Genomic DNA, 14,886 nt, shown 5'->3' with positions numbered 1-14,886 from the left:
CTGTATTTTGCAGGGGTGAATAACCCCATACACACATTTTATAAAACATGCAATGCGCAGATATGCCAAGTTTGCTACCAGCAGGGGTTTACAAATTCCCTTCATGTTTTATTTACAGTTCACAGGAAACGCAGAGCAGTTTTTGCTCCTGAATTCCAACTTTTTTTTTTTTAATGTCTTTTTTATTTATCTGCGTAACCTGCATTTTGGAAAGCAGAACAGAGTGTTGTCCTGACCATCCCTCGGTGCTGTTAAACCGTTTTTTACATTAGTAACAATGTTGTTCTGGCGAGGAATTAACTGTCAAAAATTAAGGAGCTGACATGCTATTAAACTCATCTCGATGACACGAGGAAGAGCGGGATTTCTGGAGAGCAGACAATACAGCTGACAGGCAGACTACTTAAAACAAATTTTTAGACCACAGACAGCTTGCGTTCGGCTCAATGTCATTCCATCACTGTGAAACTATTATGGGATGACTCCATAAAGAACCTGGAGCAGATTTATGTAGGGAAGGATTCCACTATTCCTCCAAGGCAAAGCTACAATTAAAAAGAAAACCACAGGAGCAAAAATGTGAACATCGCACTTTAACCAGACGTGACAACAAATGCACCAGAGCAAATAATATATAACATTTCTACCTGTCTGCATATTTACACACTTCTGGAAGTGTACTTTTCCATAAATTGCCAAGCATCGAAATCAAACAAAAACATATATAAAATACTATATCAAGAAATAAATACTATATAAGTTAATATAGTGCAATTATTGTGGTATTAAACCGCAAAGAAAACATTTAATGATGTGAATATACAGTTGATATAAAAAAAAAAAAAAAAGAAGTACCCCCCCTTTTAAAATAATGATATTTTGTTCCAAATCTGTGATTCTGTTTTGTAATTTTTTGAATTTATTAATTTTCTTATGACATGGTGTTATATCTTTCACTTGGATGTTATAAGTTGCATTAAGTAAATACACCTGGAAAAAAAACAAAAAAACATCTGTCTTCAAAACAGCGCTCTGTAAATTGTCGGCGCTATAGAACTACCTGTAATAAATGAATAATAAATGTATTATTTTGCAGGTTACCAATTATTAGATGTCGTGGTCGCATTTGTTTACTTTTTTATGCATTCTTTTTTTTGATCTGGCCAGCAAGTCTGTTATTTTTCAAACAAGAACAAGCTCTCCTGCAAATGTAGCAGTTAGAATGCTGAGACAAACCATTTACCGTATATACTCGAGTATAAGCCGACCCGAATATAAGCCGAGGCACCTAATTTTACCACAAAAAAATATGAGAAAACTTATTGACTCGAGTATAAGCCTAGGGAGAGAAATGCGCAACTACTGCAAGTGGAAAAGAGGATCAACAATGCCCATTTGCATGCCTCACTGTGCCCATTTGCAGCGATAGGTCCCCCTGAACTTAAAACTTGGTAGTTAAAGGTTCCTAGATGCCCCCTAGCTGCAGCCAAAATTTGGGGTCTCTGGACCCAAAGGGTCCCCGAAATGACATTGCTGCAGATAGACACAGTTGACCGACTTTGGGGCCCCATAGTGGGGTCAGGGCGAGACCTTGATGTCCTTGGGTTACAATAACTTGGTTAAATGACACTGGGCATCATTCAACCCAGAAGAGCACCACTGGATTGGGTAGCAGGCGAGTTTGTTGCGGGACAGTGCTGAAAATCAGGTAAGTATAGTAGCTGGAACTGCTTTCCTATTTTTGGTAAAGGCTGATGGGTGACATTTTTATGGCCAGGTTGGACTTGAGCTTTAAGGGTAACCTCAACAACCCATCAAAATTTAAGTCCATCAGTCAATTTTTTTTCAGTTAATCAGGCCATACACTATTCAAACCGTATATGGGCAGGCTGAATGTATCAAGCCGATCGATCAACTTGGGTACAACCAGCATGCTGGGTTTTACCTATGATTATCACTAGCAGCTGCTAGTAATCGCGGTTTCCTCCCTGCCAGAAGACAATGGCTCGGCTGAAGGGAATCCCACATCAACACTGTCTGTGTTGATGGGGGAATCAAGCAAATTTCTTCCCGTGGTTGCAGGAAAGAAATTCACTCTGTGTATGTCCGGCCTTACTATATTAAAACATACGCCCAGCTGAAAATATTTTTTCTTAGATTTGGAATGAGTGGGGAAGGGTTGGTACCACATCAGGATTTTACTGCTATCTGGAATTCTGTTAAAGGGATTTACCCTCCACTCCTGCCCTGCTTACATTTCACCAGTCAGGAAGTGGGGAGAACCCAAACAAGAACACACATCGCCCACTTCTTATTTTGGTGAAACAGTAAGGCCCCTTTCACATGGGCTGGATCAGTTTTTGCTCAGCAGAGGATACGTTCGCTGATCTCCTGCTGAGTAAGTGAGTAGAAGACAGGTCCGTGCCTGCTCCGCTTATGCAGAGCGGACACGGACACAGCCCGCTCTGCTCTATAAGGAGCCGAATGTAAACAAATTGGCTGTCTGTTTACATCTGACTGCTGGAGGAGAATAGATCCCCCTTTTTTTTTAAGCCAAATTGTACCCAGGTGTAAATGGACACGAGTCTGTTTACATTCTATAGAGGGGAATGGAGGTTCCGATCGGGTCTGGATGAAAAACAGACAGCCGGAACCCATCGAATCTCTCCTGTGAAAGGGTTCTACAGCTTGTTGTAAACTCCTTGAATTCCGGTGCAGTCACTGGTTATTCAAACAGCCATGGCTGCCTGAAAACAATAGCTAGCAATGTTTAGTATGGATGGGGGGGGGGGGGGGGGGGGGGCTAAATGATTGAATGAGGCCTGCACAGCTAGCTTTAGTGTAAATAAATCTCTCTAACTGATCCCTATAAAGCTTGACATACACTTTAGTTTACTTTTTAAATGTCTTGAATCTTTTTTTTAAAAGACAGAATCAATCATGTGATGCAAAACCATACCAAAATGCATACGCTATTTTGTTTTTGTTATTGTTTATTTGAAGCTTTTACTCTAGTTTTTCTGACAAAAAATTAATGTTAACTAAATGCATTGTAAGAATATTAGCACCTGCTGAATGTGAATGTCAAGTTGAAGGGTCTGCTACCATAATCAATCGATCAATCCCAGAGTTGTAATAAAAAGCATCCTTGGTAAGTATTAGTGAAGATGAAAGGTTCACAGAAATAGACAGTCCTTTTATTTTAATACATTTTTTATGGCTTGGAAATTTATTCATTTTTTTCTACAGATCCAAATTGTTCTCCCAGTATCCCAGTATTGATGTGTTCTACACTTCCAGGGTGACACACACCTGCAGCCGTGTTTCCCCCGTTTCTTTCCAATCAAAGACATCATCTAATTGGAGGGAGTGCGTTACACCATCTTTTTTAATTGCATATATATGTGTGTGTGTGTGTGTGTGTGTGTGTGTGTGTGTGTGTGTGTGTGTGTGTGTGTGTGTGTGTGTGTGTTTGTGCTGTGAGCAAGGCTCTTGCCGAAACGCGTTAGCCTTCACTTACTTTGTACATGGTCATACTGCAATAAAGACTCAAGGCTTAAATTCCAGTAGTGCCGGCTCTTCCATGTATTTGTTTTAGTGCTTTTAATCTTAAGGTCTGTGCAGACTTCTTAGGAAAAAATAAGCCAATTACAAGAACAAGTGGATAATTCTTATAAGTTCTGTCTAGGGTGTACTTTTGCAATGGCTACAAGAATTTTTTTTTATGTGTGTGCATTTGTGGGGGATTGTTAGAAATAACTCCAGACTGAAATTGAAATGTATTTGAAATACAAGTTACATTGTGCACAAATGATTCACTTTTAATAAATTAAGTTTTCCTTTCTGGAAACATAAGTAACCTTTTACATTTTGTTCTGAGTTTTCATATTTCTGTTTTCTTGCTATAATGCAATTTCTCAACACGTTCACATCAGACATGTTCAGTGTGACTGCTTTTTATTATTTTTAAGCAGGTTGCACATGTAAAATGTAGTTATATGGTATAGAAAGCATTCACTGAATACTGCAAAACAAAACTAAGCCAACCAAAACCATGGAGAGGCCCATTTAATATTTTTTTATATATATATCATTTTATAAAGTAAATGGTAAGCTCTAAAGAGCAGGGCCTCTGATTCCTCCTGTATTGCACTGAATTGTATTATAAGTGTAGTGTCTGCCTGCATGTTGTAAAGCGCTGTGCAAACTGTTGGCACTACATAAATCCTGTATAATAATCAGAATAATAAAGTGCATCTACTAGTTAAAGGTCAATGTTTTCCTAAATTGAGAATTTGGAGAGAAAAAAAAAGGAGGAATCAGAGGCCCTGCTCTTTAGAGCTTACAATTTACTTTATAAAATGATATTAAAAAAATATATATTAAATGGAAAGAAAGGAAAGGAAAGGAAAAAAATAAAGGCTCCAGAACTTAAAGTAGACAATATGGTCTTCATATTCAGCTCCGTCACTATTGTTTTAGGCAGCTAAATTGAGGTCCTGCTACACTCAGTTCAATGAAGAGGTCAATGCATCTGGGTTGCCTGGAGACTGATGGTTGCTACAGCAGCACCAGATAAGCCACACTAAATAAGCTTCAGCTTGGAGGCAAAAAAGCATTTACGGCTGAGAGGGAAACATAAGATGCAGCTGTCTCAGCATGCTGCGCCGTGCAAGACCGTGCAACTGACTTCACTTTACTCGGCCTGAATGATGATTTCAATGAGAAGCCAATCTCACTGGGACAAGGGCTAAAATAAGATTGGAAGGATTTTAATTAGACAGAATACAGGATTACTTCAGTACTAGGGCTCCTTTGTTCTTCCTGTTGGGTCACATGTTACCTAAGAATTTCCCCCCTAGCTGCAAATTCCACTCGATTCTACCCCACCCTCTAACCTCTTCCTGCATGGAGACTGGTGCAGATTTTCAGCTCTTGCTCTTTATACCCACAAGCTTAGCTTCTCTCCAAATTCATTATCGGGTTTCAGCCTTCTAATCACTCAAGAGTTAAAGTGACACATTAACAATAATACGAACATCATTTCTGCAGATACTTTGATGGTTTATCTAATGCAAAATTAACGGAGCATTTAGGATCCAGCAAGTTAAATGTCAGAGGTGATGATTTTATGAAGTGGGTAAGAAATACTGCCTGACTGATCTTATTCTTAATGAGAGTGGAAAAGGTTAAAAAAAAAAAAAATTACGCATCACGCATCATCCTTAATTTATTTATGCGCGGGAGCTACCTGGGACCTCCCAGTCCTGAAATAAAAAAACTACAAACAGACATGATCAGTAAATTGTACTCATGAACAAATGAGTTCAAATCTGAGGACCCAGAATTTTGGATCTAGCTCATGTTTGTGCACAGAATGGACTAACTGGCTAAACATGACTCTGTACTAATATCTTAAAATGTATTTCCATTCTGCAGTCAAATTTAAGAACCCCCCCACTATATATATTTGTTACGTGTTCCCACTCACACAGCATACCTAGCCGGTTGCCGACCGCCTCCTGTAGATATACGTCGGCAGAATGGCATGGCTGGGCAAAGTAACATGCCTGTACATTACATTGAATTTCCCGCCGTGCGCGCGCCTGCCACGAGCTCCGTGACCGTGCCCGCGGACTCAATGTCCGCCGGGTGCCCGCGATCGTGTCACGGAGCTGAAGAACGGAGAGATGTCATTGTAAACACAGCATCTCCCCGTTCTGCCTGGTGACCGGACACTGATCGTCTGCTCCCTCTCATCGGGAGCAGCGATCAGTGTCATGTCACTGCTAGCCCATCCCTCAGACAGTTAGAATCACTCCCTAGGACAACACTTAACCCCTTCCTCGTCCCCTAGTGGTTAACCCCTTCACTGCCAGTGACATTTTTACAGTAATCAACGCAATTTTATAGCATTGATCGCTGTATTAATGCCAACGGTCCCAAAAATGTGTCAAAATTGTCCGATGTGTCTGCCATAATGACGCAGTCACGATAAAAATAGCTGATCGCCGCCATTACTAGTAAAAAAAAAAATTATTAATAAAAATGCCATAAAATTATCCCCTATTTTGTAGACACTATAACTTTTGCGCAAACCAAACGCTTATTGCGATTTTTTTTTTACCAAAAATATGTAGAAGAATACGTATCGGCCTAAACTGAGGAAAAAAATAGTTTTTTTATATATTTTTTGGGGATATTTATTATAGCAAAAAGTAAAAAATATTGCTTTTTTTTCAAAATTGTCGCTCTATTTTTGTTTATAGTGCAAAAAATAAAAAACTGCAGAGGTGATCAAATACCACCAAAAGAAAGCTCTATTTGTAGGGAAAAAAGGACGTCAATTTTGTTTCGGAGCCACGTCGCACGACTGCGCAATTGTCAGTTAAAGCGACGCAGTGCCGAACTGCAAAAAGTGGCCTGGTTATTTCGCAGCCAAATGGTCCGGGGCTGAAGTGGCTAGAAAACATTTTAAAAACATTAGTGGTTTCTTTGAAGCACGTTTATACCCAAGACCCGGCTTGTTTTGTTCATTATAGCTTGGAATGGACAATTATGGGAATGATTTGTTTTAGCCCCCCTGGTTCACACCTGTGCGGGTTTGTGGCCCATGTCTGCCTGCATTTCATACAAAAAAAGGTGCTTGCACCTTTTTAAAAATCATGGCCGCAGGAAAATCGCATGGTGCTTTGGCACCATGTGATTAGCATGTGGATTCCCGTACCAGCTCAGCAGTTAGGGATGCCCGGGGGTGCCATTAAGAATGAATTGCAGCCCGGCATATCTCTACAGAGTGGCGCAATTTGGTTGCTGATGGTAGTGGGTGCAAAAACCGCTGCGATTCCTGCACCCACAACCACCCGCTCAAATGTGAACCAAGCCTAAGAGTATTAACATACCCAAGCCTTAAGATCTCCTAAGCTAGTACACACTATTTTTTTTTTCATTCAACCCAGCAGGGCTGAATGCAAAAAAACTCAAGAGCTCAGGAGGAGCCGCTGTACTAACTATCCAATGTTTGTACAGCGATCTCCCCCGCTGAGCTATTGTGCGCCCCCCCCACCAGAACACAATGGTCAGCGCTCTTAGCCATTGGCTGGGAGCACTGATTGGGTGCCGCTTTGACAAAAACTGGCCGACCGGCTGCTGTACACACGGACCAAATGTCGGCCGGTTTCTTTTGAACTGGCCGGAGCCGTCTGATAGTCGGCCATTAACCCTTTGTTGGGACGGACAGTGTGCACAACTCGTTTGCAACTGGTGATACTGTCAGCACAGTACAGAGTTAAAAATGGTAAACAAAACACCCCAGCCCCCTCCTTAACATTGCATTGAAGGAGAAAGCTAGGTAGGTTTTTCCCTGTGAATGGGAACACAAAGTGTTATCCCAATTTGGCTGCAAAAGTGGAAATACACGTTAAAGCACCTCTGTAGAAATACACTGGGCAGAATTTCTCCCAGACTCCTTGTAGTGCCATGCTGGCTTGATCTATTGTTATTTATTTATTTTGAAGGGGGGGTGACAGAATGGGGAAACATAATATTCAGACAACTATATTAATACATTTGAGTATTGCCCATGATAATTTTTGTATTTGCACCAACAGTTACATTTTCAGAAAAAGCTTTCAGGGTGTTCATTTCTTCTAAGGTTCCAGAAGAGGATATACATCCTTCCAGTTTGTCCTGAAACTTTAACTGTTTGTGCAAAGGTTACTGTGTTGTTGCAAGTGTACTACTATATCTACAATCACTGTATCAATAGATAGAATCCTTCATAAAGTAGGGGACTAAGGGCTCTTTCACACATATATATCCATTGTGACGGACTCCGCTTGGCCCATCTCTGCTCACTGTGGAGAGATGGGCCTCTCCTCTATGGAGGATCGGATGAAAACGGACCGTCTGCCTGTTTTAATCCGATCCTCCAGGTGGATGGAAAAAAATCGGGTTTTCATCCGTCTGCATTTAGTGGATCGGATGTCAGCGGACATGTCACCTCTGACATCCGTCGGGGGGAATCGAGCGTTTTGGCCAGCCTATGAGCCCTGGGTGCCCAACTTACATATTTTACAATACTCTTGGTAAACATTTCAGAAATGTGTGTGTGCAGTACAGAGCACTTCTCATGGTCATAAGCCACCATTAACACTCCCTAGGGAAGCCCTAAACAACTTGATCCTTGCTTGAAGGTCGCATGAAGCAGCTGAATGGAGACCTTATCAAATTACAACTGAATTCAGACAGCCAGCTAGTCCAGTTTAGGATGTAGAATTTCTCTTTGGGAAGTCAAGAAAGAGAAGTTTTGAAAGCCAACAGAAAAGGCTTAAAAAGTACTTTAAAGTGTATTTCCACTTTTTCAGTCTAAATTGAGAAACCCCTGCTATAGAGGTTTGTTATGGGTTTCCATTCACTCAACATACCTAAATATAGAAAACAAATACTTCTCATCTTTTCAGTTGTTTGTTTGGATCAGATCTATACATAGGCAGATTCTATTGCTCGGAATAAGTGTGGAGATAAGGGACAGACTGAGGTCTGCCATACATTACATACTTTTCTTGTACAACTTCTACACAATCTCCTTTAGTTTACCTTTAAAGTGTTACTAAACCCACAACAGTTAAATCAGTCTGTATATGCAGTAAAGCATGCTTGTTAAACTCACTGTAGAACTTAAGGGGTTAATCCTCTACATTGTGAATAAAGGCTGTTTGATCCTGTCTTCTCTGATCCTCCCCTTCTTTAACTGTTCCAAATCCATCTGCTGATAGTACAGAGCCTTGGAGGCGCTCTGCACATGCTCAGATTGGTGTGCATTGCTAGAAAGTGTTTTTTTTTATATTTTTATTTTGTGGGGTGCATGTGATCAGCACATGGCCAATCAGCACTGTCCAGACACAAGGTCAGGGGTCCTGCAGGCTCATAGCACAGTGGGAGGAGAATAAAATCTCCTCCTACAGGCTTTAACCAGACACTAAAAGATGTCACAAGACTGCTATATACTGCTGATGAGAAAAGGGATTTAGCAATTTATATTTACTAAAATAATTGCATTTCCGTGTTCTGTATACTGTGGGAGACCAGATATAGTGAATGCAGGGTCCTGGTTTTAGTAAAACTATGTAGTGCAAAGGCCTGTATGATTGGATACAAATTAAATGTGTTGTGTAGGTTTGACCTCAGATTGACTGGTTTTTGGTAAATCTAAAGTAAAATTGTACAACAAGTTTGCATAATGTATGTCCAGTATGAGAGAGTATTCCCATAAAATGTACCACGCACGTCCTGAGAACGTTCGGCTTGGTTCACACTTGTGCGATGACTGCATTGCTGTGCAGATCACATGCAAAGTCTGTGTGATGCGAATTCAGCCGTACTAACTGTATGGCTAAAATTGCATCGCATTTGAACCAAAATGGTGCAGGACCCAGTTTTTGGTCACACCTATGCGATCCGATTCCTGCACCATTTGATAGTTCGCAATGAGATATGCGAACTGATCTGGGGGTGTCATTAACTTTACATTGACACCCCCCCCAGTGGTTCGCAGATCTCAGTGAGAACCAGTGTGTGATTCACACGTGATGCGGGAACCAGCACTGAATCGCAGGGTTTCCCGCAACGCACCAGTGTGAACCGGGGCTGAATTCTTTCTTAGCGTGCACATCTTGTTTACAACTGATAATGAAACCTGCCAACAAAGCACAGTACAGACAGTGTTAATTATGGCAAACAACTCCCCAGCCCCCTCACAAACATTACATAGAAAGATATAACCAAATAAAATAACGTAAGCGTAAAGTCACGCAGAACTGACATAACCAAGTAGGGTCTTTCAGCCCTACAGTTTAAAAAAAAAAAAAGCAAGTAAAATGGTAAATAGCATTTTTTTTTCCTATGTAAAAAGGGAATATGTGACACCTTGTTAGTTTTTCTATCATTTATAACCATTAGTGGGTCAAATTTACATTCATTTTTTTTTTTTACTGTAGTAATTAGAAGATTTGAAGGAGGAATATGGAAATTCTATGAATTTCTAGCATTGTATGTAGTTTTCTTTTGGTAAGTCCATTCATTCCAAAATCAAATGTTAACAAACAAAATCTTTCAAAAGACATTCTAATTTTACGAGAATTTTTGTACAAATTTTCTTAAAAGTTTTCATTTGAAATTCTATGTATCTATAGCCAGCTTTAGCCTGTAATGCAAAATAACATCATCGGGTAAAAAAGCAATAATGGAATAGGTTAGGAGGAAACTGGTGGAATAGCCCACACCTAAAAAAAAAAAAAAAAACACTGTTGGAAGCCGACAAGAATAGAATAGACAAGAATAGACATTACTTGATGTACCGACCAGTTCCAAAAACCTGAGAAGTACCGGTGCTTGAATACTTGTGCTCCCCATGTAACCTCTCCTATTCTTTAACCTAATCTCCTGCGATAGGACTGTATGTAAACAGCTGTACATGTTTTGTTTGACAAATGACTGCGACATAATTAGTTTAAATACATACTGCAGAGAACAATGATTACCAGATAAGATTAAAATGAAAAGGACCAGAACAAAAACAGAAGTGTACTAGTGGAGAGATGGTTTGATTTATACAGAGGCAGCAAATAACAGAGCTGGGCAAATTGTTTATTTTCTTAATAAAAAACCAGAAAGGTTCTCGCAGTGATGTCACATTCCTTCCACTACTATTAGAAAAATGCAACTTCCAGAGCTGCTTAAAAAAATTCCAAAATGTAGCCAGGGCAACAAAGACACTAAACAGGGGCTGGAGCATTGGAGGGAAGCTATTCAGAACTATAAAGGGACCACTATTAGGAAAATCAGCATTCTGATAACTGTATGAAGCTTATACGTAGAATAATAGCGTTCAGCATATGAATTCCATTTTCATTTAATGAGTCTTTTATTTATATGTTTCTCCGCATGTATATGAGACAAAAGAGAACACTGCCAGGGGTGCTGGAACAGTTGCAGATTTTCTTTTTTAAAGAAGATTTAAAGCTTATCCAAATCCAAGAACAAAAAAACATAATATATTGCAGCTTTACCAGTCCTTCGATGTGGTAGCTACATTGCTTTTCTTTCTTCACTCTTGTTGTACCTTTCACCCAGTGATCTGATACCTTCTGTCCTGAAGTGACAACGCTCACTCATTGTACTGCATCTATTAGGAAGCAGTGCTGACTACCTAGAATCTATTGCAAACATTCCTACCTGGAGATCCTGCCAATAACAGCACTTCTGGTTGCAGGCTGACATTGCAAAGCCCTGCCTTGTATTAAGCAGCAGCAGCAATTTGTACTCATGGTGTCCCCAGGGTGGTAAAATCTGGGTATTTGTACTCATGGTGTCCCCAGAGTGGTAAAATCTGGGTATTTGTTCTCATGGTGTCCCCAGAGTGGTAAAATCTGGGTATTTGTACTCATGGTGTCCCCAGAGTGGTAAAATCTGGGTATTTGTACTCATGGTGTCCCCAGAGTGGTAAAATCTGGGTATTTGTACTCATGGTGTCCCCAGGGTGGTAATATTTGGGTATTTGTACTCATGGTGTCCCCAGAGTGGTAAAATCTGGGTATTTGTTCACATGATGTCCCCAGAGTCGTAACATCTGGGTATTTGTTCACATGGTGTCCCCAGGGTGACAGTAACCGGACATGCCAGTATTTGTGGTTCCTCTGGAGCTCTCTGGTTTCCTCAGACCACTCTGCGCTGATTGGAGACATTTACCGCTCAGCGCTCCAGGCTCTTTGCTGCTCCGCACAGCCAATTGGCACATCACAGCGTGGCCCAGCCCCTTGTCAAACGATGATTGGACAGCCACTTCCATCTACCCATGGCACTCAGTTTTGCAGCGGTGGAACATAAAGCTGCGCTCTGATTGGATGTAGAAGTTAATCTTTTCTGCCATTATTGGCACCAACCGGCACAACGCTCATAGCCCTTTTTCTAGGTGGCCGATTTAGTGGTGTATCCCTAGTATCCCTATCCATAGATCCTTTAAAATATATGCGTACTGAAAATACTCTACTTTCCATTCAAACAGCGGTGTGTGTTAAGCATTTATTGTGAATACGTTAAAGTAGATTTCCAAAAGCAGCTATTGAATGAATGTGATATATCTAGTGTGGGAATTACCATGGCACACAGATATTCACCATTGGCACAGCCTGATCCGCCTGGCTGGAAGATAAGGAAATAGGTCCCAGCTGCTGAAGAGAGGTGGAGAACGGAGGGGGGGTCCTAAAAGTGATGCAACCCCCAAGGTGGGAATTGCATCAGTCATGTACTCAAGGTTTGATTGCTTATTGGGTTGTGTTTTCTTCCTCATAACCTGCTCATTAGTCTCATTTGTTTACCCATCCCTATACTGTCTCTACATAATACCACAATATGGAGGTGAACCAAACAAATAGTTTAAAAAAAAGGGCAATAATTAAACAAAATAGTAAATATTATTGTCATCAGTGACATATTAAAAAGTCTCCAAATGTATTTATGTGCAGCATAGCAACAGACAGCATTTGCTTGCAGGCTGTCACTGATGTGTCCATGTACTTGTACAGTGAATTGTAGAAGACTGCATGTGACTGTCTACACATTAACCACTTCATCACACTGTGGTCACCTAGTAAATACAAATTATAAAAGCAGGAAGGTTTCTAAACCTGCAGCTCTAATAATAAAATCTTTCAATATTGTCTAGGCATAAGTGCCAGTTCACATTACCAAGCTGTGATAACGTGGTGGCCCATGTCAATGTATTGTGTGCCATTCATTTTAAACACTTGTCCAGAATGCGCCTGCATTACAACCCACCACAATGCATAGAAACATCTGATCGATCTCAAAGTGTACCAGTGCTGTGAGTATGTACATTAATTTACAAGCAATAAAATAGTTTTAAACCAAGCCCTCACTCACCTCTCTAGATACTTGTACTGTGGCACAATTCATTCTTAAATATCAACAGGGTAGGGCACTGAGGGGGGGGGAGTCCCCAGGGCAGGGCGCAGGGGAGTCCCCAGGGCAGGGCGCAGGAGGGGTCACCAGGGCACAGACGTCTTGTAGTACTGTTTAATTACCTCCACATGCAGAGCTGCTCAGGAAAGTGATACATGTCTGTTTTGGTGCTCTGATCCCTGCCAGCTCTCATCTCTTAGCCATCCCAGGTGATGTCAAACACAAGTGCCTGGGATGGACAGAAGAGGAGAGCCAGCAGAAAATCAGTGGAGTACAGTTAGGATTAGTAGGAGTACAGTTTGCTACAACGTTCCGTACCTGCTGGAATCAATAGCTGCTGCTACCCGATGCCTCCCCTGTAGCAGCCAGAACCACAGGGGAGGCATCAGGTATCAATGTGACCTGACAGTACGCAATTGTTTCTATGTGCACTGTTCACACCATACAGTGTTGTGCACTAAATAGACAGCATTTTAGAGCTGCACAATTAATCGTTAAAACATCGCGATCTCGATTCAACCCCCCTCACAATCTTAACCCAACATTTCCTCAATTCTATCAGATGCTCAGCGCTGTCAAAAAAAAAAAAAAAAAGAAAAAAAAAAGAAAAAAGCCTGCAATGTTTATCAACATTCCTCAGCCCTGGGAGAAAGAGAAGAGATACATTCTATCTCTGGTATCTTTTAGATCAAAGGAATGAACTTCTGTGTGTAAAGGAGGTCAGTTTAACCACTTAAAGACCAAACCTTTTTCTGACATTTGTTGTTTACAAGCTAAAATCAGTATTTTCAGCTTGAAAATTACTTAGAACCCCAAAACATTGTACTGTATAATATTATATATATATTAGCAGACTCTAGAGAATAAAATGGCGGTTGTTGTAATTTTATTTCACACTATTTGCGCAGCGGTCTTTCAAACACTTTTTTTGGGGAAAAAATACTCAACGAATATATAAAAAAAAAAAAAAAAAGTACAGTTAGCCCAATTTTTTTGTATAATGTGAAAGGTGATGTTACACCACAAGAATCGTGATCTTTATTCTAAGCAAAAAAATTGTGATTCTCATTTTAACCAGAATTCAGGCAGCTCTACAGCAGGTGTATATTTTTATGCAACAGGTAATAAATGATGCAATGCACAGCACTGAATGGAATGTTTGTTTGTTCAAGTAAAATAAAGTTAAGAAATGAAAAACGCAAACGCTGCGATGCAACAAGCTCGTCACTGACAAAAAACAAGTATGCAGCCAGTGAAGCATAGCTGCCAAGCTGCATGCATGCTAATCACTTGGAAGGTGACTAACTCAATTACAGAAGCTACTTAAAGTGCAGATCAATATAGAAGCAAGCTGCCATAGCCATCTAAAGCCAAAACTATGTTTTTTAGTTATAAATAGAGTGGTGAGGAGTCCGCTTTTTATTGCCCACTGTGTTGTATATAATGAGATTCACTCTTTTTATCTTGCTGGGAATAGAAATGAGTGATAAATTTAAAATTTAAGTTGTCAGCAAATAAGGGAGTGTTTTCTCAACCTTCTTGCCATCGAACCCTTGGCAAAAAGTCCAAAATCTCAGGGAACCCCTGAAAATAATTTTCAGATCTACAGCTCATGAAAAATCGGTGTGATCAGCGAGCTGTTGATTTAACAATCAATCGTTTTTTTAGAATTAGCATTAATAGAATAAATATTAAAACTTACTTCCTTAATGTAAAACTTGGGCTGGCTTTTTTCGGCATAGATGCTCAATTCAGGATCGAACTTGGGATACGCACACGCGAATTTCATCTTCAACTGAAATTAAACAGGGGTGTCACTAGGGCAAAGCACAGAGGTGTCACCAGGGCAGGGCGGGTGGGGGGGGGTCACCAGAGCAGGGCGCAGGGGGGGTCACCAGAGCAGGG

The 14,886-nt window shown here is 40.5% G+C and overlaps 1 protein-coding gene across 6 annotated transcripts in view; it reads right to left on the bottom strand.

Annotated features, from left to right (window-relative positions):
• MLLT10 (MLLT10 histone lysine methyltransferase DOT1L cofactor) overlaps positions 1 to 14,886 on the bottom strand; it is a 294,670-nt gene that overhangs the window by 84,494 nt on the left and 195,290 nt on the right. For 5 of the 6 annotated variants that reach the window (XM_073629758.1, XM_073629760.1, XM_073629754.1 and 2 more), the window contains one exon: positions 14,684 to 14,776. The exons of the other annotated variant lie outside the window; for it this stretch is intronic. In XM_073629758.1, the coding sequence (XP_073485859.1) occupies positions 14,684 to 14,776 (93 nt within the window). The remainder of the gene's footprint in view (positions 1 to 14,683; positions 14,777 to 14,886) is intronic. 6 annotated transcript variants of the gene reach the window in all.

This window comes from Aquarana catesbeiana, linkage group LG05 (assembly GCF_042186555.1).
Source record: "Aquarana catesbeiana isolate 2022-GZ linkage group LG05, ASM4218655v1, whole genome shotgun sequence".
Lineage (NCBI taxonomy): Eukaryota > Metazoa > Chordata > Amphibia > Anura > Ranidae > Aquarana > Aquarana catesbeiana.
This window is presented reverse-complemented; position numbering and strand designations above follow the sequence as displayed.